General features: G+C 50.5%; 2 protein-coding genes across 10 annotated transcripts in view; one reads left to right on the top strand and one right to left on the bottom strand.

Moving 5' to 3' along the window:
• Positions 1–15,333, bottom strand: part of TMEM40 (transmembrane protein 40) — a 48,499-nt gene extending 33,166 nt beyond the window's left edge. For 4 of the 9 annotated variants that reach the window (XM_043443543.1, XM_043443542.1, XM_043443541.1 and 1 more), the window contains exons 1-2: positions 14,819–15,129; positions 10,641–10,886 (exon numbers count right to left, since the gene is read on the bottom strand). The gene's annotated coding sequence lies outside the window, so the exon portion shown is untranslated. Of the gene's footprint in view, positions 1–3,900; positions 3,989–10,640; positions 10,887–14,818; positions 15,130–15,173 lie in introns of those variants that run through there. The other 5 variants (XM_043443544.1, XM_043443537.1, XM_043443539.1 and 2 more) reach the window with 4 other exon arrangements.
• Positions 15,334–15,416: 83 nt separating this feature from the next.
• The window catches only part of CAND2 (cullin associated and neddylation dissociated 2 (putative)), a 29,854-nt gene continuing 17,748 nt past the window's right edge, over positions 15,417–27,522 (top strand). Inside the window, exons 1-5 of the mRNA XM_043443535.1 lie at positions 15,417–15,617; positions 20,654–20,797; positions 23,786–23,940; positions 24,638–24,761; positions 26,245–26,510. Of these exons, the coding sequence (XP_043299470.1) occupies positions 15,550–15,617; positions 20,654–20,797; positions 23,786–23,940; positions 24,638–24,761; positions 26,245–26,510 (757 nt within the window). The 5' untranslated portion in view covers positions 15,417–15,549. The remainder of the gene's footprint in view (positions 15,618–20,653; positions 20,798–23,785; positions 23,941–24,637; positions 24,762–26,244; positions 26,511–27,522) is intronic.

Consider the following 27,522-nt stretch of genomic DNA (forward strand, 5'->3'; position numbering starts at 1 on the left):
AGGCTTCGTATTGCAGTGGCTTTTCTTGTTGCAGAGTACAGGCTATAAGGTACACAGGCTTCAGTAACTGTGACTTCCGGGCTCTCAACCACAGGCTCAATAGGGCTTAGTTGCAATGAAGCATATGGAATCTTCCCAGATCAGGGATCGAACCTGTGTCTCCTGCATTGGCAGATGGATTCTTCACCACTGAGTCACCAGTGAAGCCCTACTTCTACTTCACTTTTAGCTAAAAATAGTTAAGAGTACATAGTTCAACTCTGATGTGCACCCTTGGCCATATATCAGACACCTAACGCCATGTCCACTAAGTGGGGTCCCTAGAGGCCAGTAGGGAAGCCCACAGTGCAGACAGGTCTGCTGTGGCCACATCTTCCATCCCTCCATGGTCAGCCTATTGCCCTATGTTGCCCTATACTGCCGTGTCGTGGTGGTGGGTTAGGATCACACAACGCAGCTTTAACTGAATCAGCCCCTGTAGTGTGGACGAGTGGCTTCAAAGAGTCCCTGTCAAGAAACCACGGAAGGAGACAGTGCTAATCCAGAAAGTACAAGCCAGACACAGGAAAAATGTGGAAGAGACCCACCACTGCTCCTAGTTCAAGTCCTATAGCAGGCACCCTAATGTTGAAAATAATGAACAGGATCTCACACACATATACTGTTGCTGACTGAAATCATAATAAGAAAACTCCGTGAAAAGTGAACTTCCATTCACTATTGTTGGTGATGGAAAGTCACTCTGTATAATATAATATAGTATATTCAGAGATATTAACTAATGGTTAATATCTTGAGATATTAACTAATGGTTGCAGTACCTGTATATGACAAACCTAGACAGTGTATTGAAAAGCAGAGACATCACTTTGCCAACAAAGTTCAGTATAGTCAAAGCTATGGTTTTTCTAGCAGTCACATATGGATGTGAGAGTTGAAACATAAAGAAGGCTGAGTGCTGAAGAATTGATGCTTTTGAACTGTGGTGCTAGAGAAGAAGACTGTTTAGAGTCCCTTGGACTGCAAGGAGATCAAACGAGTTAATGGTAAAGGAAATCAACCCTGAGAATATTCATTGGAAAGACTGATGCTGAAGTTGAAGTTCCAATACTTTGGCTATCCAAAGCAAAGAGCTGACTCATTGGAAAAGACCCTCATGCTGGAAAAGATTGACGGCAAAAGGAGAAAGGGGCAACAGAGGATGAGATGGTTAGATAGTATCACTGACTCAATGGATGTGAACTTGAGGAAATTCCAGGAGATAGTGAAGGCCAGGGAAGCCTGGTGTACTGTAGTCTATGGGGCAAAGAGATGGACACGACTGAGCAACTGAACAACAACAACAACTTGTATATAATTTCTAAATCTATAAATATATATATATATATATGTTGGGGGTGCCTAAACATTTTTCTTGGGCAGAGGGCATTATCAAAAAGTCTGATGAACACTGCTCCGGATTCTTAGGCCCAGCTAGACACTAGGGGATGCTATTCCTTGTTTAGGTTGGGGGTCTAATTAGACTTGTTTCAGATTTAGGAACAAAAAAATTAGTGAGAACTGTGCTCCCAAGTAAACTTTTTTGAGGTTCACAACAACAACCACAATGTTTGAAAATTAATGGGAAGAAACCAAAAACTCTGAAAAGGTTTTCCATGGCTCTGACCCTCCAAGGTGGGTGTCTTATTAAACAGCCAGAGCTAGGTCAGGCTCCTCTTTCTCATTCTCTCATCCCAGATGCTCTCAGTTTCTCTGTCTTCTCTCTCTCTCTTTTTATCTTTTCCCAGCAGTATCTCACATTCTCTCTCTCTCTCTCTCTCTCTCTCTCTCTCTCTCACACACACACACACACACACAATTGGCAACAGCAAAGACCAGACAAAAGGCATCCAGAGCAGGAGAAAGAGCTTGCTGCCTCTTGAATGTTGGACAGACCCGGACTCACTTCCCACTTCTACAGACCACTAACTGTGAGATCACTGCAAGTCTCCCCCAGTCTCAGAGCCTCAGAATTTCCCCTGGAACAGGCACATCTACAACTCAACAATAACATGACAACCCAATTTCAAGATAGCCAAAGGCTTTCAACAGACATTTCTCTAAAGAAGATGTACAAATTGACAACAGCATATGGAAAGATGCTTGACATCATTAGTTATTATAGAAGTGAAAATCAAAACCACAATGAGATACCACTTCACACCTGCCAGGATGGCTAAAATATGAAATACAAACAACAAGTTTTGGGGAGGATGTGGAAAATTTGGAGACCTGACATATTGTTGGTGGGAATGTAAAATGGTGCAGCTAGTTTGGAAAACAGTTTGAATTCCTCACTATGTTACACACAGTTTCACCATAGGACCCAGCGAGTCCTCTGTATTATATCCAAGAGAATTGACAGCCTATGTACACACAACGACTTGTACATGAATGTCCACAGCAGCATTATTCATAATAGCCAAAAAGTGGCAACAACCCAAATGTCCATCAACTGACGGATGAATAAACCAGACGTGATATCATCATACAATACAAGATTCTTCAACTATAGTGAGGAATGAAGTGCTGACACACGCTAAAACATGCATAAACCTTGAAAACATTATGCTCAGAGAAAGAAGCCAGTCAGAAGAGAGCCCCTATTGTATGATTCCATTTACATGAAATGTCCAGAATAAGCAGATCCATAGAAACAGCAAGTGGATTAGTGGTTGCCAGGGAGAAGGGGACATGGCGAGTGACTGCTAGAGGGTATGGGGTTTATTTGGGGAGGATAAAAATGTTCTAAATTAGACAGTGGTGAATAAACTGAAACACACTTTCTTCACAACTTGGTGAATAAACTGAAAACCACTGATGTGCACACTTTAAAAAAGGTGAATTTTATGGCATGTGAATGATATCTCCATAAAGTTATTTAATTTTTTTTTTGAAAAAAGAGAACTTCCCACATAGAGCTGTTATGAAAATGAAAGAAGGCCTTCATCAGCGATGACCAGCAGGGTCCCCAGTCCTGGTATGTGGCCATCATGTGGGAGACGGTGCCCTAAGAGGGTGACCTGGCAACTATCTCAAAGCACAAGGACCCTAGTTTTTCAGAAGGCTGCGCCAGCCCAAATTCAGGGAGACGGGGAGAAAGGAGGGGGTTCATTAGTATAGATCTGCTTGGACTCCAAACAGGACAAACACACCCTCCTGACGTGACTTTTCTCTCAGTTTCTAAACAAACCAGGTCAAAATGATAAGCCCCAGACCATAATCTTTCCCGTCCCCAGTGAAAGGAAAAATGGGCTGGCTTCCGGCCCAAAAGCCGACTCCCAGGAGAGAAGCCAGGATGCTCTACGCACAGATGAGGAGACTGGGGCTCCCTCTCGGCCGCACCCCCGGCCCTCCCCCGCCCCGTTGAGCTTCTGACAGCAGCGGGGCTCCCCCCTCCCCCAGCTCTCCGTTCAGTACTTTTTCCTCAAAGATGCCTTCGAGCCTCGAGGCCAGGGCAGCTTCTGCGGGGAAGGGGAGGGCGTGTGTGAGAAAACACCCGCCAAAGCTGTGGGTCCCACGAGGGCGGAGGGGGGCAAAGCCTTCCGAGAGTTAGTCAGAGCCTTCACCTCACAAATGGGGAAGCTGAGGTCGTAAGGTTTCTGAAGGCCCCGCAGAGCAAGTTAGCGACAGACCCGGAGTGGACCGGCGGGACCCTCCCAGCACCGGGGAGAACTTCATTCTCCACTGACTCTCCAGAGGAGACGGAGGCGCTCATCTGACTAAGAAACCACTAAGTGGGACTCAAATTCAGGTCCGCCGGGAACCACAGAATGTCAGGCCTGCTGAAGAGCTTCTTTCTCCCCAAAACTCCGAAAAAAATCCCCCCACCCCGCCCCTCAGGCGCCCCGTGGCCCTTACCTGAGCTCCGGAGGCAGGTGCGCGCTGGAGGCGAGGCGAGCGTGGACTGCGGGTGCCGGCGGAGGGGCGGGGGAGGGGGGGCGGAGAGGTGGCCCCGCCCCCTGGCTAAGGGGCGGGCCTGACGCTGGGCAGGGGCGGGGCCTGACCCTGTGCTGGGGGCCCCAGGTTCACACGCTCACCGGCGTGGCATTCCTTCCTGCGGTGCTGTCGGCCCCCGGCCTTCCTGTCTGACCTGACTCTTACCCCGATGTGCCAGGAGGGTAGATGGGGCAGCTGCACCCCGAGACCCCTGTCTCCTCCCGCCGGGGCCATGGCCATGCCGTCTGACTTCAGGGCCTGTTGCACCACTCTGGCTGTGTCAAGCTGCGTCCTAGGGCCGCCTTCTCCCTGCCATGGCTGAGGCTGACTCAGGGCACAGCCATGTGGGCCAACCTGATGCTCCCCCGGAGGACGGAGGTTAGGCTGGCAGCAGAAGAGGAGGCCTTAGGCTCAGTGTTGCCTTGAGAGACTCCTGTGAGTGGGACTGGCAATGCCCTCCGGTGGTGAGGAAACCAGGCAAAGGCTAGAATATCTACTGACTTGTGGGTCCCAAATGGGTGGGGGGCGGGGACTGACCTCTCAAAGTTGAGGCCAGAATTAACCCCAGCTCAACCTGCCTTTCTCACTCACCTCTCAAACACTCTGGAAGAAGGACAGTAAACAAGTCCTACCCTGCCCTGGGTAGCACCCTGAGGGAGACATGCCATGACAATCTCCATGAAGGCAAGGCCCAGGCAGCTGGGGGTTCCCAGGAGGGCTTCCTGGAAGAGGAATCATCTAAGCTCAGGAGTCATCCTTGGAATCATCCTTGACTCTTTGCTCTCTCATACTCTGGTTCTGACGTCTCTGGAAAACTCTGTTGGCCCTACTTTCAACATATTCTGAATCCAGCCTCTTCATGCCATCTTCTTGCAACCACCCTGGTATCCATTAGTCTCTTTGCTCCTGTCCACCACCCACTATCTGTTCTCATCAGGGCAGCCAGAGGGATCTGGTTAAAACCCAAGTCAGCTCACGTCCCCTCTCTGCTCAGCACCCTCCCAGGACTCCCCCCTTACTAACTTCTGTTCTTACACAGCCCTGTACAATGTGCCGCCGACTCCTTGCCCTCTCTGACATCAATTCCTATGACATCCTCTCTCACTCTGCCCCAGCCACCCAGGAATGTGCCCCAAACACTCCGGTTAGGCCCTCCCTCCTCAGGGCCTTTGCCCTGGCTGTTCCCTCTGCCTAGAGTGCTGTTCCCAGACAGCCACCTTGCTCCTTCCCTCACTTTTTTAGGTCTCTCTACCCAAATGTCACCGTTCCCAAGAAGCCTTCCCTGGCCACCCTGTATATTATAGTAACCACCAGCACCATCTTTCCCTTGCATCCTACTTTACTGCTCACCATCAGACATGCTATTTTCTTGTTATGTATACTTCCTTCTTATGTATTTGTTAGTTTCAAGATCTGGAACAGTGTCCAACACATAGTAGGCACTTGATAAATTTTGTTGAATGAGAGAGTGACCTGAAAGGGTAGCCCAAGATGCATTCCAACGGTGCAAAGGTTTAGAGGTAAGAGGCAGTATTGTGTTGAGGATCTGCGAATGAATTCAGTAAAGTGGGAGAGTGGGGGACTTGGGGGCTAGAGGAGGGGAGAAGGGAAAGAGAGAGAGGACTTGGAAGCCACATCAAGGAGATCAGGCGTTATCCTGAGGGTGATGGGGATACGATCAAATCTCATGTTTCAGACCAATGATTTGGCTGCCTTATTGTGGACTGGGCGGCAAAACACGAGGGGCAGGATCCTGGTGAGCTGGAGCAGTGGCGGCGTACAGAGGACTAGGGACAGGGGCACTGCACTGTGCAAAACAGTGGCCACAAGCCATGTGTGGTTTTGGAGCCTTTGAAATGTGGCTGGGCACAGTTGAGATGTATTATGAGTGTAAAATATATAGTATAATTATATATTAATTATTAATATTATATTATTTATATATTAATTATAGTATATATGTAATTATATATTATATATCTATAATTTATACATTTTATATATTTATATAAATATATACATTTCTATGTATTATATTATATTGATATATTGATGTATATTATATATATTATATTGACATATTATATATTATAATATTGTAATATATATTATAATATATAATATTATAAAATATATGTCAATATAACAATATTATTATATAAAATAATATATATGATACAATTATAATTATATAATATATAATATATATTATAAATTTATAACAAATAAATTATATATTTATTTGTTATAAATTTATATATAATATATTTAACAAGTATAATAATAATTAATATTATATTAATATATTTTAATAATTATAATATATATATATATAACAAATATACATTTATATATTTATAAATATCCTTAATATATAAATATCTATAATATATAATATAATAATATACTAGTATAATTATATAATAAAATAATATCTATATTATATATTATATATTATATCTATATATTATATATATTATATATTATATATATTATATATATATATTTATATATATTATCTATGTAGATATTATCAATATATATTATATATTTTATATGTGTTATATATATAATTTATATTTTTATATATTTATGTAAATATTTTTATATATTTATGTAAATATATTTATATATTTATATATTATGATGTATTGATTATATATTATAATAATATAGTGTATATATTATAATATAATGCTAATATATTATATTATATATTATTATATATTATAGGTGTATCATACATATATAACATATAATATCTATATTATTATAATAGCTATTATATATAATATAATATAGATAATATGTTTATATATAATGTTAGAATATAATATATTATATTTTAATATATTATTTATATAATTATATAATATATACATCCATATATACACATATAGTGAATACATACGTGTGTGTGTGTGTGTGTATTTGTTTTGGGGTTTTTGGTTATGCAGCTTGTGGGATCTTAGTTCCCCAACCAGGGATCAAACCCAGGCCCTCAGCCATGAGAGCACAGAGTCCTAACCACTGGACCACCAGGGAATTTCCTCACAATATATTCCTATTGGACACTTCTAAATCAGAGGGGAAAATTGAGAGGGCTTGGTGGCTCTGGACTGTGAAGGTGAGGGAGAACTTTGGTCTAATTGCAAGTCTCCTCTCCCCTCTAATTGCTGCTTTCTGGTGAGACCATGCAGTCCAGAGGCAGAGAGAATTGGCCAGGAGAGAGCCAAGAAGGTTAGTTTTCATCTCAACACAAAGACACACACAAGTCATATCTTCACAGTAGAAACTATCTAGAAATGAGATAGGTTGATGGACTAGGCAATGAGATCTCCGTCCCTGGAAAAATAAACTTGAGAACCACCATTAAGCAAGGGGAAGGAAGTTGAACTAATCAGTTGTCCTCAAAAATGTGGTCCCTGGACCAGCAATATCAGCATCACCTGTAACCTTTTTAGAAAAGCAAACTCTTGAGTCCTATCCTAGTCCTAGTGAATCAGAAACTCTGGAGTAGGGAACTGCAATTTGCATTTTAGCCACCCAACACGCTGGGTGATTCTGGTGCTTGCTCACATTTAAGAACCAATGGACTACATTATACTTCCTACCACTGAAAGGTTTCAGTGACTGGCACGTAGTACTGTTCGTAAGACCCAGTCAATACCTTGTGTTTACTATCTTCTCGTTCCAGGTGGTTCAGTGGTAAAGAAACTGCCTGCCAAGCAGAAGACACAGGTTCGATCCCGGGGTAGGGAAGATCCCCTGGAGAAGGAAGGGGCAACCTGCAGTATTCTTGCCTGGAAAATTCCATGGACAGAGGAGCCTGGCAGGCCACAGTCGATGGGGTTGAAAAAAAAACGGAGTGACATCCCGTCCCTCACAATGGAGTGACCACACAGTACAGAGCAGGCCCAGGTGAGGGTACTTCCCCTCTCCGAGCACGTAAGAGTTGACCTCCGAAAGGATGGAGGGAGGACCTCGGGGCATTTCCCACCTCTCTGCCATGGGCGGATCTCCAGGGCCACAACAGAGCTGCCAGAGGCATGAGGAAGTCCAACTTAGCTCCATGCTGAGGTGACCTCACTGCTGTGTGTATGTCGGGGGAGTGATTCATGGGACAACCTCCCACCATCCTGTGGACAAGGCTGACAGTCCGGGGGAGCTAGCTCAGCAGCTGAGCGGTGGCATCCGGCTTCCCTGCATTCCAGAATTGACAGCCGGGGTGGGGGGCCCCCTGACTCAGCAGGCACGTGAACTCTGCAGACAACAGTTACACAGCTTGACAGCTTGGCCTCGGTCTCCATATCCGTCAAAATGGGGGAGACGGCTGTCCCAGCCCATGCTGAGATTATTTGTGTGAAGTGTTCGGGGCGGTGCCTGGACACAGTCAGCCCTTCCTAGGCCTTGACACACTCGTAATGAAGCTCTGCGATCCCGCAGGCGGATGGGAGCTCCCCAAAGACTTCCTGCGTCTGGTCTGAGAGTGATGCCCTGTGGGTGTGGGGCGGTGGAGAACGCGCCCCTACTATGAACACCCTGGAGCCTGGTTCTTTTTTCTTTTTTTTTCATCGTCATTAATTAATTAATTAATTTGCCTGTGCTGGATCTTTGTTGCCACGCGGCTTTTTCTCTAGCTGTGGTGTGCAGGCTTCTTGCTGCGGTGGCTTCCCCTCTTGTTTCGGAGCACAGGCTCTAGGGCGTTCAGGCTTCAGTGGTTGCAGTGTGTGAGTTCCAGAGCGCAGGCTCAGTACTTGTGACACCCGGGCTTGCCGGCTCTGTGGCATGTGGGATCTTCCCAGCTCAGGGATCAAACCCGTGTCTCCTGCATCAGCAGCTGGATTCTTAATCACTGAGCCACCGGGGAAGCTCGAGCCCAGTTCTTGACGTGAGTTTTTATTTACTCACCAAATGGGTGCCTCTGACGGCGGGGTCTGTGTTAATCATTTTCCAACATTTCTTAAGTGAATGCTGTAGACAGGGACTATTGCCCCATTTCATGGATGAGACAAGTGAGAACCAGAGGAGTAAAGGACTGCTCAGGGTGACATAACAGATATGTCTAAGTCGGGACTTGAACCCAGGTTTCCCCAACTCCAAAGGCAGGACTTTGTTCACTCCTCCATGGAGAAACTCCAACCTAACCTAGCTTAGAAGCTCCTGTATGTGTCATTTAAATCTATGTTTGAAGAGGTAGCCTCTGGCCTTTGCAATTCCATATTCTTTAAGAAACAATGGCTGTACCTGATGCAATCTGAGATGGAGTTGAAAATATTTCTACATCTAAATTAAGCCTGACTCACCCTGGGCTTCCAGGCCTCAGTTGTTTCAACTGTGGAATGGGCCTATGGAAAAACCTCTGCAGCTGAAGGCAGAAGTTGGACCTGGCCATCTTGAGAGCCCTCTGACTCAGATGCCAGTGTCTCAATGTCCCCTCTAAAAAACAAAGACAAGAGCTAAATTTTTTTTTTTTTTTTTTTTTTTAGAAAAAGGGGGTGGGCAGACTTCCCTGGTGGCTCAGTGGTAAAGAATCTGCCTGTCAGTGCAGGGGAAATCGATACCTGGTCCAGGAAGATTCCACGTGCCACGGAGTAATTAAGCCCGTGCTCCACAAGGAGAAGGAGATGGCAGCCCACTCCGGTGTTCTTGCCTGAAGAATCTCAGGGACCGGGGAGCCTGGTGGGCTGCCGTCTATGGGGTCGCACAGAGTCGGACACGACAGAAGTAACTTAGCAATAGCAGCCACAAGAGAGTAGCCCCCACTCGCTGCAACTAGAGAAAGCCCTCACAGAGCAATGAAGATGCAGCACAGCCAAAAACAAATAAATAAATAAAACAGTGTGTACATGTCAAACAAATTTAAAGAGGGGGGTGAGTGGTGAAAAAATCCACCCTAGGACACTCTGACAAATGCAAAATAAGGGATTCAGACTCAATTTAGGTGGCTTTTAATTTTTTTTTTTATAGCAGAAAGATCCCCTTGACAAGTAAAATTTAAGGCATTCTATCAGATCAGAGTGGACTTTTTTTTAGCTGAAGTGGGGGTCCTGGGGCTAGCGATGGGAGCACCTGCTCAGCATCACCTTGCAGGGCCGTCTTGAGGGCCTACTGTGAGCTACTTTGTGTCCACCACACAGCTGGAGCTTTTAAGAAGGGGCAGGATGCATTTCCTGTGTCTCTGCCCCAAACAGGCCCTCCAGAAAGCAAAACCTATGAAGTGCCATAGTTCTAGAAATCGGAGCCCAGGGAATTTTGTTAACACTCTTCTAACAAACGAATTGCCAACAGACATCTTTAACACAATCTGGGAAACTTGAATATGGACTAAATATTAGATTGTTTAAAGGTTAGTGTTATTTTTGTGAGGTATGATGTTGGCACAGCAGCTATGTAAAAATGTCATCCGTTGGCATGGCAGGCTGAAGCAATTACTGGTGACAGGACATTGAGTCTGGGATTTGCTTGCTTAAAAACACTCTAGCTTTGGGGAAAATGTGGGAGGGGGAGACAGGAAGGACAAATCAACCAATGTGGAGAACAGCAGAAGCTAGGGGATTCAGACGTGGGAGTTTATTATATCAATATTATTCTTTCTACTTCTGTGTACATTAGGATCTTTCCATAACAACAGTCTTTGAGCATGCAGTTACTGAACTCACCTGGAGAAAGGTGGTCTCGTCCTACCCTAGTGTCCAGACTGTGGTTCCATTGCTTTGTCTGAAGCCTGTATTTAGCAACTGGATATCAGGAGACTCCTGGCTGGAACCACTGCTACGAAATCTCCAGCTGTGAATTGTGTCAGCCTTGGTCATCCTGTCCCATACTTGCTGTTGGGTTTGCAAGTATAGTTCTGTGCTTGAGGAGATAGTCAGCAAGTTCTTTTAATAAATGTGCAAGTTGTTAACCTTTATGATGAATAAAAAGAACAGAAAGGGGGAGGGAGGGAGAGAGAAGTAGGGGAGGAGGGAAATAGGGAGGGAGAAAGATTTTTTTTTATTAATTAGTTTATTTTAATTGGAGGCTAGTTACTTTACAACACTGTAGTGGGAAGGAGACTTTAAAAACAGCTTTTGAGATCATCTTCAGATCCAAGACCCAGATGTTTGAAACAGATTCACCCATGCTGGAAGGACACAGTGCCTTCAGCCTGGGAATTCTCCTAAGAGCTCTGGGCAGTGACACTCCTGTGAACAGTGTCTAACTGGGCTCAAGCCAGGTAGATGTCACAAGACACACCTGTCCTGCAGGTATGAGGGGCAGACGCAGGGCATGCTATGATGGAGCTTGAGACTGTGGGGATACAAGCATGCGTGTCTGGAACACTGGCCCAAGTCTCTGCCTGGAGGATGTATCTGCTCCTCAAGGCTGGGCTCACACTTCCCATCTCTCTCCTCTGTCCCCACAATCCTTCCCTCCACCATCCGATTCAGTGTATGTCTCCTCCACAAGCTGTAACAGTAATAAAAACAACTAATAGCTACAGTTCACTGCAGGTTTGCTGTGTGCCCGGCATTCGGCCAAGAGCTTTTCCTTCTTGGGTGGGTGCCGGGAGCCAGCACATGAGATCCCACCCATGACAAGGTCATGAGGAGAAGACCTGACAAGCAAGGCAGATCACGACTTCAGGGATTTTGAAAAGCTGCCCCGGCGCTCACCTTAAAGATGATCTCTGTCTTTCTGATGCTTGCTGTATTAGACTACTTCCTAATTTCTGTGACACAGGTAGAAGGCCTTCCCCGATCTCTCTCCAAACAGAACCAACTTAGAACTTTAATCAGTATGTCCCCCGGACGGTGGTATCCTATAAGATTATCCAGGATGAAAGGAGTGTTTCAATTTAGACCCCTTTGCTGGCATTCTAGCCTGCTTGGCAAACGCGTACTAATGCTCACAACACCTTAACATAAACAGCATAAAGAACCTGATCACACAAAAGGCCCTAATAGGCACAGAGCCCTTCGAGGGGTGAGGAAGCCCTGTTAGAGAACACAAAAATATTATTCTAAAAGTGGTTAGAGTTAAAGATTTAGAAAAATACGAGTTTAGAATTGTTCATTTTAACCAGGAATGCTAAACAGGGGCTGCGTCACCGGAGCTGCAGAGTCTTTGTGTTGTAAAACTTTTAGATAAATTTAACTTCTGCAAAAGGACTGACCTTTGTGTTCATTAAAGAATAGATTACAGGAAAACAGTTTTGCATTCACCTATGTCATAAAATGTTAATAGGCTCCAAGGCCAGAAGATAACGTACAAACAAAGAAGTATGCAGAAAACACCCTGGTTTCGTGAAGAACAAGCTGATGTAATGTTAAACTATCTTCCCCTTAGAAATGTACTAATTTAGGGTATAAAAGCCACAGTAAAAAATAAAGCATTTGCCAGACTCTGCTGCACCCCCCGGCTGGTCACTCTCTCTCTCTCTCTCTCTCTTTCTTTCGCCGATGCCGTTCATCCTGAGGGTACCCCTGGATCCTGCCGAGGCTGGACCCCGGCAGGTGGGTGCTATTATTTCCATCTTATAGATGTGGAAACTGAGGCTCAGAGGGGCTGAGTCACTTGCCCAAGGTCACACAGCTAGAAAGAAAAAAAGAAAGGGAAGTGGCTCAGTCGTGTCCGACTCTTTGCAAGTCCATGGACTATAGCCCATCAGGCTCCTCTGTCCGTGGAATTTTTCAGGCAAGAGTACTGCAGTGGGTTGCCATTTCCTTCTCCAGAGGATCTTCCCGACCCAGGGATCGAATCTTGATCTCCCGCATTGCGGGCAGACGCCTTACCATCTGAGCCACAATGGAAGCTCCCACACAGCTAGAAGCGACTCAAATTCAACTCTGTCTTCTCACAGAGTAGTTATTAGTTATTCTGCACCACATCTCTCTGTTTCCCTCCGTATCACCCCTGTGTTTAGCACACAGCCCGGCTCTTTGGTAAATACTGACAGGAAAACTCAGGACTTCCCAGATGAAGTTAGTGGTAAAGAACTCGTCTGCCAGTGCAGGAGACGTAAGAGACGTGGGTTCCATCCCTGGGGTTGGGAAGGTCCCCTCGAGGAGGGCATCGCAACCCACTCTGTTATAGCCACGCTTTCTGGGAAACAAACTCACTTAGGAGGACAAAGCAGATAGTGGAGTGCAGTTTATTACACCGGCGGGCCCAAGGCAGAGTCTCCTCTTAGCCAAGGGCCCCGACCAGCATTATGTGAAAATCTTTTATACCCCATGTGTACGCGTCCAAACCCACCAGCCGAAATCCCTTTAGGTTTACAAAGGAAGGGTAAATACAATCACAATAACCCCATCATTCACGTGTTATGTGTTACAGATACTGTCTGGAGGCAGGGGTGATTAGTGTCTTCCCTGCCCAGAAGGGAGTCTTATCCTTCCACTGTCATTCCCACAGGCACTCTTCAAGATTCCCCTGCCCAGAGGGGGGTCTTATCCTTCCATTGTCATTCCCATAGGCCCTAAGCACAGAGTTCAGAGTCCACTGGAGAGGTGGCCGCGCACGACCAGCACGGACAGGCCTGAGATGGAGTCCAGGCCCTATGAATTCCTTCTTCAACTCCAGTATTCTTGCCAGGAGAATCCCATGGACAGAGGAGCCTGGAGGGCTACGGTCCGTGGGGTCACAAGGAGTCGGACACGACTGAATGACTGAGCACGCACAGACGAATGTTCACCAGTTGGATCCTTGGCTCCCCTCCAGGGCTGGAGGGGGCTGTCACTCTCTCCGGGCAAGCTGCCCACCTAGTTCACTTCCCAAAAGATGTTTCACTTCCCAAAAGATGTGACAGAACAAAAAGATATGACAGAACAAGAGTTTAACCTTGTATGCTTCAAGCCCATTTTTCTCCATCCCAGAAAGAAGTGGCTTAATATTATAAACAGCCATAAAGTGATTTAGTATTATAAATAGCTTGCGGTTGTTGCTGTTTAGTTGCTAAGTCATGTCTGACTCTTTGTGGCCCCACGGACTGTAGCCTGCCAGGCTCTTCTGTCCATGGGATTTCCCAGGCAGGACTACTGGAGTGGGTTGCCATTTCCTCCTCCAGGGGATCTTCCAGGCCTAGGGATTGAACCCGCATCTCTTGTGTCTCCTGCACTGGCAGGCGGATTCTTTACCGCTGAGCCACCAGGAAAGCCGCACATGTGACTAGTGGCCATCATATGGGGCAGTGCGGATACAGAAAATTTCCAGCTTTGCAGAGTTCTGTTGGACACTGCTGCTCTGGAGCCCAGAAGCCCAAAACAGGTACCCAAGAAGTGTGTTATAAAATAAAGATTTCTTTATCCCCTTCTTACAAGCGTGCGAAGAACATAGCTCAGAGAGGTTGTGTCATTATCCCAAGGCATCACAGTCAGGAAGCAACTTCGAGGGGATTTGAACCCAGGCCTGTCTTGCACACATGACTCCCTTTGCCAAGAGCCAACAGCCTCCGGGCTGTTTAGAGAATTCTTAAAAAAAAAAAAACCAAAACAACACAATTGATTATGCATATGTATATATGATTTATTTATTTTTGGCTGTGCTGGGTCTTGTTGCTTGGGCTTTCTGTAGTTGCAGCAAGAGGGGGCTACTCTGCAGTTGTGGTGCGCAGGCTTCTCATTGCAGTGACTTCTCTTGGTGCAGAGCACCGCGCAAAAGAGAGGGCTTGGTAGTTGTGACACAGGGGCTTAGTTGCTCCGAGGAACGTGGGATCTTCCCTGATTAGGGATGGACCCCGCGTCCCCCTGCATCAGCAGGCAGATTCTTGACCACTGGACCACCAGGAAAGCCCTGGAGAAGTTTTGCGGCTCTAGCTGTTTTCGTATAGATCCTCCCACCCTGAGCTTGTACCTACCTGCGGAGAAACCGTGCGGCTTCATTGAAGAATTGTTGCCCAGTCTGGGGTCAGTCCTGATTCCATCCCAGATTGATTGGCTGTGTGACTTGCGTGACCAACTCAGCTGCGTTGGGTATAAGATGAAGAAACCAGCCGTGATGTCCTGAGGGTTGGATGAGGCAGGCAGAAGGCCTGGTGCGACAGGGTACTACTCTTCATATCCTGGCTGGCTTTGGCGTGGGCCGCATGGGAAGTGTACTGGTTGGCTTGACCGATAATAGCAGCTCCTGTTTCTGGAATGCCTACAGATGAGAAAGCTGAGGCTTAGAGAGGTCAAGTGACTTGGCCAAGGCCTCACAGGAGCAGAACTGACCGAGGTGGGGGCTCCCACCGGAGACTCTCTGGTCACCGTGACTGTGTCTCGCTAGCAGGATCCAGGGCACCACGGGGAATCGTAGGGAGGAGCTATCCGCTGAGAGGTGGTGAGCTCCCGGTCCGCGGGAGTGTGCAAGCCGGTGATGGGCCCTCGTCTGCGACCAGGACGCCGGGGAGGGATCCGCGAGCCCCTCGGCGGGCCCCTCCCGCCTCCAGCCTCCCGCAGCTGCGGCCGCTGCCGCTGCGAGCGCGGCGCCGGCGGGCGGGGCGGGGCGGGGGCGGCTATTTCTGTCCGCTGAGCGCAGCCCGCGCGGCGGGGGAGGGGGCCCGCGCCGCCATATTCCCTCCCGCCGGCGGCCCGCGGCGCAGCCACCATGAGCACCGCCGCCTTCCACATCTCCAGCCTCCTGGAGAAGATGACGTCCAGCGACAAGGACTTCAGGTGCGCCCGCGGCCGGGCCCCGCGGCGGGGTGCCCCGCCCCGAAACCCCGGCCTCCCCCTCCCGGAGCTCCGGTCCTTGCCCCCCGGGACCCTGCAGCCCCCGCCCCGCATCCCTCCCGGAGCTCCACCCCGCCCCCCGAAACGCCCCCTCCCCGCCTCTGCGCCCCGCGCGGGAGCTCGGGGTGGGGGGGCGCCCCTTGTCCGCGGATCGCTGCCCGGCCCTCTCCGGGACTCCAGCCCGCAGCTGCGTCTCCCACCGCGCAAACTTCAGCCCCTGCCTTCCGTCCCGCCGCTCGGCCCTCGGACACCCGGTTTCTCAGCTTCTCTTCTCTTGCGTTTCTGCCCAAGCCCGCATCTCTCCGCGCGTGCCATGGGCCCCGGCCCTCCTCTCCAACCCACGCTGAAGCCCTCGGCCTCTCCTGCCTCCTCTTCTCCGCATTGAAACCCGTTCCCTTCCCGGGACTCCAGCCCCCTAGGGCTGACTTTTTCACTGGGACCCTCAGCTCTGCCCCGTCTCAGCGACTTCACCGCAGGCCTCCACCCCCGCACTTCAGAGGGGTACTCTCTCCCCGTCCCTCCCCTCGCGGGTTTGTTCCGACCCTGCCTGCAGGAGGGGGCTGGGCTGAGTGGCTTTGCAGGCGGGTAGGTGATGCTTCGGATGGGGGCTTCTACGTTTTTCTGGGCCACTCCCTTTTTCGGTCCAACTTCCTCCTATTCTGGGGAAACTGAGGCCCAGGGAGGGGGGAAAGGGTTGGCCCATGATCACACAACCTGTTCTGGACCCTTTGAGCTGTAAGAAATTTTCAGAGGAGATAGCCACGCCCACCCATTGAGCATTCGGTCTGGGTTACCCCATTTTACAGATGGGGAGAGTGAGGCTCAGAGGCAGAAAGGGCTCAGGTGCCGTCGCAGAGTTAGGAAGTGGAGAATCCGCGGCCACTTCCAGGTCAGTCTAACACAGAGGATGAGATTTTGGCAAGGCTGTCTGATTCTTGACTGGGGAGGAGACTGAGGCCCTGCCCCTCACCCGCCTTCAGCAACTCATTCCTTCACAGCCCCCCTTTAGTAGACCCGCTGCTTTAGTAGAGCCTCAGAGCCACAGTCCTGGGTTCAGATCCTGCCTCCAGCCATTTACTGGTGGTGTGATTGTGGACAAGCTGCTTAATCCCTCTGAGCCTCAGAAGCTCTGTGAAATGGAGTAATAGCAACCCACCTGGAGGGTTGGTGTGAAGAGTTAACTATGTGGGATGCTGGCACCAGGTGAATGCTTCATTTGTTGTTGCTGTTTGGTGGCTAAGCTGTGTCTGGCTCTTTTGCCACCCCGTGAACTGTAGCCCGCCGGGCTCCTCTGTCCATGGGATTCTCCAGGCAAGAATACTAGAGTGGGTTGCCATTTCCGTTGTCCAGGGGATCTTCCCGACCCAGGGGTCGAACCCACATCTCCTGCATTGGCAAGCGGATTCTTTACCCCTGAGCCACCAGAGAAGCCTCAGGGACACTGTTGTGATTCTGTGCGCAGCAGAAGGCTGCAGCGTCTCTTTGCTCTGGGCCTTTACCTGGAAGTTCTTTGTCCCTTCACTTCCCTGCTTCACCAGGCTAGCTTCTACCCAGTCATCACCTCCTTGGGATGCCTCCAATGCCTGTCCCATGTTTCTGCTACATTCTCTTCTGGAGCCTGCGAGACCTGGAGTCCCTGGACCACTGGACTGTATACTCTGCTTTTGTGTCCCAGAGGCTGTTCTGGGTATACAGTAGGTGCTCAGTGAAGGTTTTCTGTGTCCCGGGCTCCCTGTTGTCCAGTATAATCTCATTCAGTCCTCCCGTCTGCCTGCATGGTCGTGATTGTTCTTCCTGGTCTCCAGAGGCTTGGAGAGGTGGAGTGACTTGCTCAAGGTCACACAGCCGGCCACCGGCCGAGGGGATGTGCCCCACCATCTGGGGCCTCGGGGCTAGGCTCCAGGAGAGGGAATCGGCCTTGCCAACTGGAGCCTGAGAAGCCCGTCCAGTCTGCTCTGCCAGCGGTCCTGAGAACACTTAAAACCACCCCCAAGCATATGAGGATGGTGTCTATTTTTACAGTCCGAATACCAGGGGGGCTGGGTCCTGCTTGACCAGCTGTCCAGGCACCCATGTGGCCCAGTGTTTCAGCTGAGTCGCCTCTAGGGTTTCTCTGGAATGAAACTGAGACTGTGTCCTCTGGCTCCTGGAGGCGGGTGGTGACTGCGAGTGGGGGTCCTGAGCAGGTGGAGGGAATCTTGCATCCCTGTTGTTCCCAGTCCGCACTGTGAGCAGGGGCTGTTCTGTTCCCACTCAGACTCCAGCAGTGAAACCAGTAAACTGAGGGGTCTTGCAGGAATTCCTGCATCATTTTTGGGGAATATTTCTTTGTTGATTTGGCTGTGGCAGGTTTCACTCAGTGGGGGTACACGGAATCTTTGATCTTTAGTTGCAGCATGTGGGATCTAGTTCCCCACCCAGGGATGGAACTGGGGCCCCCTGCAGTGGAAGCACAGAGTCTTAGCCACTGGACCACCAGGGAAGTCCCCACTACATCATTTCTTGAAAACACACAGTAGTATTGGTTGAGGAGCCAGGAGAGCTGAGTGGCGGGCTGATTCTTTTCCCAACTTGCTGGATGACAGTGGGCGGTTCTTGCAACCTCTCTGAGCCTACTTTCCTCACCTGCCTCATGTTAAGAGCTGGTTGTCCCATTAAAACCTCCCAAGGATGTTATGAAATGGGGCAAAGAAAATTCCCATTTTTGTAAATGGAAAAATTGAGGCTGAGGAGCCGTTGCTCAAGGTCACCCAGGTGATAAATGACATGACCAGTGTATTTACTTAAAGCCAAACTTCAGTGCCCAGGCTCCTATCTACCAAGTTATACCCTTTCCTCTTTACCCGTCTTACCACCACCATACACATATACACATATATTAATATATCTCTGAGAGCTGAGTATTTGCAGGAACTTGGCAGTGTCTGAAATGCTGGAGCATGTTTCAGACGAATGGGTTTCAGTGTTTGGATTTCCACACAGTTCTTTGGCTCTGAGCTCTGTTAGGGGCTGACTCTAACCCTCCTTCCCCTCCTGTCCTCACCCTGCCTCCTCAGGGCCTCTTTGGGCCAGTTGTGTGCTGGGCCTGGAGACTCAGAGAGGAACTGACAGGCCTCTGTGGGTTCATGTTAAATGGAGGAGACACTGGTGACCAAGCTTGCAGTGCAGTGTGAGAGGTGCTATAATGAAGGGGTGCAGGGTTTCTGAGAGGTTCCTGTCCAGGGAGACCAAGTGTGCTTAGAGACTGTGGGTGGAGGATAGGGCAGGATGGTGAGAGGCGTCTTCCTAAGACTGGGACATTTGAGTTGGGCCCTTGGCAGATGAATAGGAGTTCGGTAGGTGGAAAAGAAAGAAAGGGGCAGGAGGCCCATCTTGGGCAAAGGAGCACATCCCTTGGGTTGCCAGGCTGAGCTGGGTCTCCACGAATTGCAGCAGAAACTCAGCTGCAGGGTCCTGCCTGCCTTCTCTGAACATTCCTTCAGCTGGACAGACTTAGGAGTGCATGTGGCTACCCTCGGCCTTGTCGCTGTTGTTGTTTAGTCGTGTCCAACTCTGGCGACCCCGTGGACTGTAGCCCACCAGCCTCCTCTGTTCATGGGATTTCCCAGGCGAGAATACTGGAGTGAGTTGCCATTTCTTCCTCCAGGGGATCTTCCCAACCCAGGGCTCCAACCTGCATCTCCTGCATTGGCAGGCAGATTCTTGACCACTGAGCCACCTGGGGAGTCCATACCCTCGGCCTTGTCCTGGCTCAGATCCAAACCTCTTCCTTCATCTGACCTTGGCTGCTGCTTCTGCAGCAGGCAGGCCCAGAGGTGGGCATCGTCAACCCTGCCACCCTCTCCTTGCCTCCAGCCCAACCTCTTTCCTTCTGTCAGCAGCTTGAGGCTTATCCCAGCTGTGGGATAAACACCTGTGACACTGACAAGCACCTTCCTGCCTGAGGGGCCCTGGGGCCCACTGGGACATCCAGCAGTAGGTCTGAGCCTGCAAAGATGAGGCTGGAATCCTACTGTGACCACTTTTGCCCTAGGAGGCTTGGCTTGGTGGGTTGTGAGGTGCAGGGCTGGAGGAGGTTCTTGGTTGACTTACTCAAGCTAGAAAACCAGGCTGGTATGAGGTGGCCTGGTGGGGGATCAAAAGCCTAACTCTTTTTCTGGGGCCGCCCACTCTGTGATCTGGACTTCACAGCATCTCACCTTGCTGCTATCAAGTGCCTGCAAGAGCCAGTGAGCAGGTGCAGTGGGCCTGGGGAGATCCTGCAGGCCTGGAGAGTGTGTGTCCACCTCCAGAGGGCAGCTGTCACTGCCGCGAGCCAGTTACTGTCACCGGAAGCTATTGTTCAGTCGCTCAGCCGTATCCTACTCTTTGCCACCATATGCAGCACGTCACTATCTCCCGGAGTTTGCTCAAACTCATGTCCGTTGAGTCGGTGATGCCATCCAACCGTTTCGTCCTCTGTCGTCCCCTTCTCCTCCTGCCTTCAATCTTTCCCAGCATCAGAGTCTTTTCTGGTGAGTCAGATTCTTCACATCAGGTGGTCAGAGTACTGGAGCTTCAGCCTCAGCATCAGTCCTTCCAATGAATATTCAGGGTTGATTTCCTTTAGGATGGACTGGTTTGATCTCCTTGCTGTCCAAGGGACTCCTAAGAGTCTGCTCCAGCACCATAGTTCGAAAGCATCAATTTTTTGGTGCTCAGCTTTCTTTATGGTCCAACTCTCACATCCGTACATGACTACTGGAAAAACCATAGACTGTAGACGCAGCTGTATTCAAACAAGAGAATCTGGAAGTCAGTACATTTTCACACACAGGACTCCTTGTGATGGCCTAGCAGTGCCCACAGCCCAGATAATCCACCTGCTCTTGAGTTCTCCTTTGTATCAACGTGTGCTCCTGGAGGAACTGTAAGGGTACTGCCCAAGTCACCAGGGCCCAGAGCCTGCTCGGCAATGCCCCTCCACCCTCCCTGCCCAGGTTCATGGCCACCAGTGACCTGATGTCGGAGCTTCAGAAGGACTCCATCCAGTTGGACGAGGACAGTGAGCGCAAGGTGGTGAAGATGCTGCTCCGGCTCCTGGAGGACAAGAACGGGGAGGTGCAGAACCTGGCGGTCAAGTGGTGAGTGTCGGCCCCACTGGGAGCCGGAGGGCCCCTGCCCGTTTGGGGGTCCAACCACTGGGGAAAGACTGGCTGAGAAGTTCTTGGAGCGCCTCCCTGGGTCGGGAAGATCCCCTGGAGAAGGGCATGGCAACCCACTCCAGTATTCTTGCCTGGGAAATCCCATGGACAGAGGAGCCTGGTGGGCTACAGTCTGTGGGGTTGCAAAGAGTTGGACACGACCGAGCGACTCCTTAGAGAGCCAGTGGAGTGGGACAGTGCCTTGGTCTGGGTTCCCCCGGAAGTACAGGGTACAGTTACACCTTGCGGCAGAGATTCACATGTAAGTTTATTAGGGGAGAGATCCCAGGAAGCTGGTGGGGCAATGGGGAAGGAAGAAAAGCAATAAAGCATGACTTCTCAAGCAGCTTACCGCTGTGGGCAAGTGGCGCTTAACCCTGGGGGTGTCCCTGGAACACAGTGTAGGACATGACCTTCAAGGTGGTCCCACCTGCCAGCTTTCCTTGGTTGAGGGCTGTTCCTGGGGTAGGCAGGGGGTTATGCATTCCTTGACATCTCCGGGTAGAGAAAACCCTCAGACACAGTTGTAGATGCTGGCAGCTGGAAAGTCAGGCTGGCACGTACAGAAATGGTGGGGGTGAAAGAACACGGGGGTCTTTGCCACTGGCATCATGAGGTGTGATCCTGAGACCTTCGCCGGTTGCCCCCAGAGTTGAAAAAGCAAGATGGGTTATGTGAATTTCAACTTGACCCCAAGAGCGGGGGAATTTAGTAAAGAGTCTCACGGGGGAACAAGACGTGCTCAGGCTTGTGGTCTGGTCGTCCCTCTGACAGTGGAATTGAGATCAGGTAGACTGGTTTCCTACTAGCAAAAGCAGTAACCCCTCTTTATAACACAAAATCTGAAATACTCTTTTCTTACCATGAAATGAAATTCATGCATACTAGCACCTGCCTCTACCCATGATTACAAAACACTTTATATGATGCCCTAAACCGGCACATAAAGGAAAAAGAGGAACGCAGTTGCTAGTAAGATAGTGTGTGTTTCAGTGCGTAAATGCTCAGGCACATCAACATGTAATAAAGTTATGGGGAGCCTGCACCAGAGTGTAGGCTTGCTGTCAGCGCTGAGGCAGCAAGCAGGTAGAGACAGGTACGGATGCTGGGGACTCAAATACCAGCACAGTGGCATTGCTTTTAGGAGATTTCTGAAATGGTGACCATTTCCCAGTAAAGTTTCCCAGAACAACAAACTTCAGTCTTCCTTCAAGTTACTTGATAACTGCATTTTTTGGAAATTTTAGAGTATATTAAAATGGTACAGAAAAGTATTTTTGTGTTTATATGTAAAACGAAATTACATATAATTTAGGACTCAGATAATTATAGAAAGACTTTTTACCTGTGTGACTGCCCAGTGGGATGTTAGAAGCTCCAGCAGGACAAGAAACATGGTTTTGCAATATTGTCTTTCTGTCACACCCGGCCTCCCCTCTCTCCCGTCAATAAAAGCCAGAAGTGCCATCTCATTAGCTGTGATGAGCATAACTAATAGAAGGCCTGCCAGTGAATTTCCAAAACACCCCTCAGAGCAGTTTTACCCCTACTGGGAACCAGTGCTACAGGAGGTTGAGTGGGAGGACCCGTGATTTCTTAGATGGAGAAAGAAGAGTTTTGCAAACTCGTGTGCACTGCAGACACGTGAGCCCCTTGTTTAAACTGTGTGCTCCCCACCCAGGGATTCTAATTCAGGAGGGGGTCGGGCCAGGCAGGTGAGGCTGTGCACCCAAGAATCTGGATTCTAATCTACACCATCGTCTGGGAACCACTCTTAGGTCAGAGGTCCTCAGCCTTGACTGCCTGTTAGAATCACCTGGGAAATTAAAAAAAAAACAAACAACTCCCCAGTGTCCAGGCCACACCTGACACCATTTAACTCACACTCTGGGGCTGGTACGCGGGTAACAGTTTCTTAAAAGGCCCCAGGTGATGGCAGTGCAGACTTAAGGCTGAGAAACAGTGTGTCTCGTGCGGTTTTTATTTTTTTAATTTAAAAATAATTTTATTTTTATTTTTGGCTGTGCTGGGTCTCTGCTGCTGGGGACGGGCTTTCTCTAACTGCAGAGAGCGGGGGCTACTCTCCCGTTGCGGTGGCCTCTCTTATTGTGGAGCACGGGCTCTGGGGGATGCCGGCTCGGTAGTTGCAGCTCCCAGGCTCCAGAGCACAGGTTCAGTGGTTGCGGTGCTGGGGCTTCCTTGCTTCAAGGCGTGTGGGATCTTCCCGGATCAGGGATCGAAGCCGTGTTCCCTGCGTTTACAGGCGGGTTCTTTACCCCTGAGCCGCCAGGGAAGCCCTCTGTGGTTCTTCAGCTTTAATGTGCTTTCCGGTCACCTGGCAGTTTTGTTGAAGCGCAGATTCTAGTCTAGGAACTCTCAGATGGGACCTAAGCTCTGCATCTTTGCGTCTCCTGATAGAGCTGATGAGGTTGATCTGTGACCACACTGGGAGAAGCAAGCCTCTAAGGCAGAAGTTCTCAAAGTGTGGTCCCTGCACCATCTACCTCAAACTTGCTAGAAATGTCCATTTTCAGGCCCCTACCTAGACCCCTTAAGTCTGAAAATCTGGGGTGGGGTGAAAATCTGGGGTTCAATCTGTGTCTGAACGAGTCCTCTAGATGATTCTGATACACGTGGAAGTTTGAGAACCCTGCTCCGGGGCATTCCTTGGTTTCCAGCTGAGGTTCTGGGTTCGATGTTTTAGCCATGTGCTGAGATGCAAAATTCAGGAGGAGATGCAGTTTTGGGAGGTGTCAGGCAGGAGGTCAGCACAGCCAGAGGGTACCTCTCTTTCTGGCAAAATAGGGAGTCCCTTGTTGATCTGAGTCTTTTCTTCAGCACATGTGGCCCCACAGCCTTGAGGGGACCTGAGGGGTACCCCAGCTCGGGCTGAGCCTGGGCTCTTACACTCCCTCCCTCCCTGCTCAGCCTGGGTCCTCTGGTGGGCAAAGTGAAGGAGTACCAGGTGGAGACCATTGTGGACGCCCTCTGTGCCAACATGCGGTCAGACAAGGAGCAGCTCCGAGACATCGCTGGCATCGGCCTCAAGACCGTCCTGTCAGAGCTCCCCGCTGCAGCCACAGGTACCCAGGTCCCAGGGACCAGGTGCTTCTGTTACTTGTCCTAGTTTATGATTGAAGAAGCAGAGGCTCAGAGAGGTGAAGGGGCTTACCCCGGTTCAGCCTGGTAAGTAGCAGGGAATTCAGACTCACGTCTGCTTAACTTCATGGCTGTGTTTCAGAGATGCTCTTAGACGCTGCAGTTAACACAGTCTAACTAATGGCAGCTTGAAGACATGGGGAGTTGCTTTTCTCACTTAACTCAGGAGGGATCAGCCACTCCATTTTTGCAGTGATTTACCGAGAAGCTCAGTTAGGACAGGGCGAAAGTCTCTACCCACGTCTCTTGCCCTTTATAAGAAAAGCACGTGTTTCCCCAGAAGACACTGACCTGTATCTTACTGGCCAGAACGTGGTCACCTGGCCCCTCCAGGCTGCCAGGGAGTCTGGGAAAGACTCCTCATTGGAAGGCAGAGGGCAGAGGGGTCAGATGTGAGGTGGGCCAGCCAGCAGGTCTGCCCTCGGTTCCTCAGCTCCCCAGCTGTCTCCTTTAGTTTGGCCGGACCCTGGGTCACACCTTGGACCCTGAAAGTCCTGGCTTCTTTGATCAGCACCCTTTGGGGGGTAGGGGATGTGGCTTCAGGGATGCAACCAGAGCAAAGGTCAGCCACAGGTGGAGGCGATCCTGCGCCTCACCGCGCCCACCTTGCGCTCTGTGCAGGCTCCAGCCTGGCCTCCAACGTGTGCCGGAAGATCACCGGCCAGCTCACCAGTGCAATCGCCCAGCAGGAGGATGTGGCCGTGCAGCTGGAAGCCCTGGACATCCTTTCTGACATGCTGAGCAGGTGCGGGAGGCCACCCTGAACAACGAGGATGACAGGGAGGGGTGGCAAGGGGACAGGGAGGGACTCAGCTTCACAGAGTGGGCACTTACTGTACCGCAGGCCCTGTGCTCAGGGCCCTTTAATCGCCCCAGCAGTGTCCAGGAGAACTTGACTGTCACCGAGTTCTCCTCACTACAGTCTGTACATGAGGAACCTAATAGCTGGGCCAGTGTTTTCAATTGCACTGCACATTTCTAAAGTGTTCATTCAGCCTCTCAAGATTTGAACACCTACTAGACCAGTGCTGGGAGGATGGAGTTGGCTGGGTCTTGGCCGCCTCGACTGAGTTAGTGAGTGAGTGAGTGAGTGAGTGAGTGAGTGAAAGTCGCTCATTCGTGTCTGACTCTTTGTGACCCAATGGACTATACAGTCCGTGGAATTCTCCAGACCAGAATACTGGAGTGGGTAGCCTTTCCCTTCTCCAGGGGATCTTCCCGACCCAGGAATCGAACCAGGGTCTCTTGCATTGCAGGCGGATTCTTTACCAGCTAAGCCACAAGGGAAGCCACCTCTAGGGAAAAGCTCAAAGATACGTAAATCTGTGAGTGCAGTAAGAGCAACAGCATGGCTAAGAGCAGGGCCAGTAGGAGCTCGGATAAGGAGACCCTCCCCCGGCTGAGGAAGGGGGAACCTTCCCAAAGCGAGTCCAGTCAGCTGACTTTTCAAGGATGGGCAGGACTTGGCCAGGCATGGGTGGGCATAGGGGGACCCTGGATGGGAAGGACCCTCGGCTCAGAGGACAGAGGCCATCGAAGACATGGGGTCTCTGGGGGTTGTGGGGTGTCATGTGGGGTGATAGCTTTTCTGGTAGGTGAATACATGAAACCCAGGAAAGAGGTCTGTGCTGGACAGAGAGAGATGGGAGGGTGAGGTCAATGTGTAGGTGTGGAGTGAGAGGAAAGGTTTCAGGACACGTATGGGATGGGAAAGGCACAGGCCTGGCTTGAAGGAGGGATGGGAGCTGCCAGGGTGGGAACGGGCTGCGTTTATGTGTGCAGAAACCATTCTCTGCTGTTCCCTCTTGCCTTGAGCCGGGAGCTCAGCTCATCCCAGGGGCACTGGGAAGCCACTGCAGGAATTAGGCAGAGCTACACTGGAGATCGGTCTGCCCTCAGTGAGTGTGAGTGAGTGAGGATGAGCATTGAGGCAAGGCCCAGACTCGGGGGAAGTCAGGAAAGCTCACTGGAGTCCCCCAGGCCCCAGTACATCTGGCTTCCTCCCCAGGTGGGCAGAGTGGGCTTGAGGAAGGTCCTTCCCCTCTCTGCTTCCTCTCCCGTGATAATAAGTAATCACTTCACACAGTTGCAGGGAACCTTCCTGTCTACCTAGAACCACTGGGTTGTCCTAATGGGGAGGAGGCCAGGAGCCCATGGGGAGAGGGGAGGTGCCCGGCCCAGGCTGTCCGCCGGGTGGGCCCCGCCCGACGCCCCCTCCGGCTCCCCAGGCTGGGCGCTCCGCTGGGCGCCTTCCACGCCAGCCTCCTGCACTGTCTGCTGCCGCAGCTGAGCAGTCCACGCCTGGCCGTGCGCAAGCGGGCCGTTGGGGCGCTCGGCCACCTGGCGGCCGCCTGCAGCACCGACCTCTTCGTGGAGCTCGCCGACCACCTGCTGGACCGGCTGCCCGGCCCACGCGCGCCAGCCAGCCCCGCGGCGATCCGCACCCTCATCCAGTGTCTGGGCAGCATTGGCCGCCAGGCAGGCCACCGCCTGGGTAAGGGGGCGGGGCCCCACGGCGAGGGGGCGGGGCCCACGGCGAGGGGGCGGGGCCCACGGCGAGGGGCGGGGCCCCACGGCGAGGGGGCGGGGCCCACGGCGAGGGGCGGGGCGGAGGACGGGTTGCTGGAGAGGGGCGGGGCCTGGGCTAGGGGGCTGGGCGAGGGACCGGGGTGCTGGGATGGGGTGGGGCCTGGGCTAAGGGGCGAGGCTTGGTTGCCCTACCTCCTTGGTTAGGGGTTGTGGTTGGGTGGGGAGGTGCGGAGGAGAGGGGCGGGGCTGGGGTGGGGCTGGAGCACCTGGAAGAGAAAGGGTGGTCTCAAGAGGCAGCCTGGTGGGCCCCGAGCTTGACCTGCTTCTGAGCCCAACCCAGAGGCTCGCGCAGGTAACTGTAAGTCATGCCCCCAGACTTAAGTAAAATATGTTCTGTCGTCCTATTTTGACAACTGTACCTTAATAACAACCTAGGTGATTAACAAGGTTTTAATTTTCAAAAAATTTTTATTGAGGGGTGACGTGTGTACAACACACCACACTAGTTAAAATGTGCACTTCGGTGTGTTTTGACCTTTCCATATACCAGTGAAACTGCCACCGCAATCAAGATGCAGAACATTTCCATCACCCCTAGAAGTTTCCTTGTGTCTCTTTGCAGCCCATCCTTCCCAGGCCACACCATAGGGAACCATTGATCTCCTTTCTGTCACCAGAGGTTAGTTTTTTAGAGATGGAATTCAGCGATCAGGTTTGAGTTTATTCTCAAACTCCTTGGAGTTAGTCTAGGCTAGAACAAGGCAGTGTAAGTAGAGTGGCCACAGTCTGCCCTCCCACCCCTCTGGCTCTCTCACTGCAAGGGCCCTTACAAGCACACATGGAGAGCCCAGCCTCCAGTCCAAATCTGTCGACATCTCCCCAATGGCAGCCACCCCTTGGCCACCCTCAGAAGCATGGGCCTGGAAAAGAGACCTGCACAAGACCAGACACAGGTTCAGGGTTGACTGGGCAGGAAA

Source organism: Cervus canadensis, chromosome 22 (assembly GCF_019320065.1).
Source record: "Cervus canadensis isolate Bull #8, Minnesota chromosome 22, ASM1932006v1, whole genome shotgun sequence".
Classification (NCBI taxonomy): Eukaryota; Metazoa; Chordata; class Mammalia; order Artiodactyla; family Cervidae; genus Cervus; species Cervus canadensis.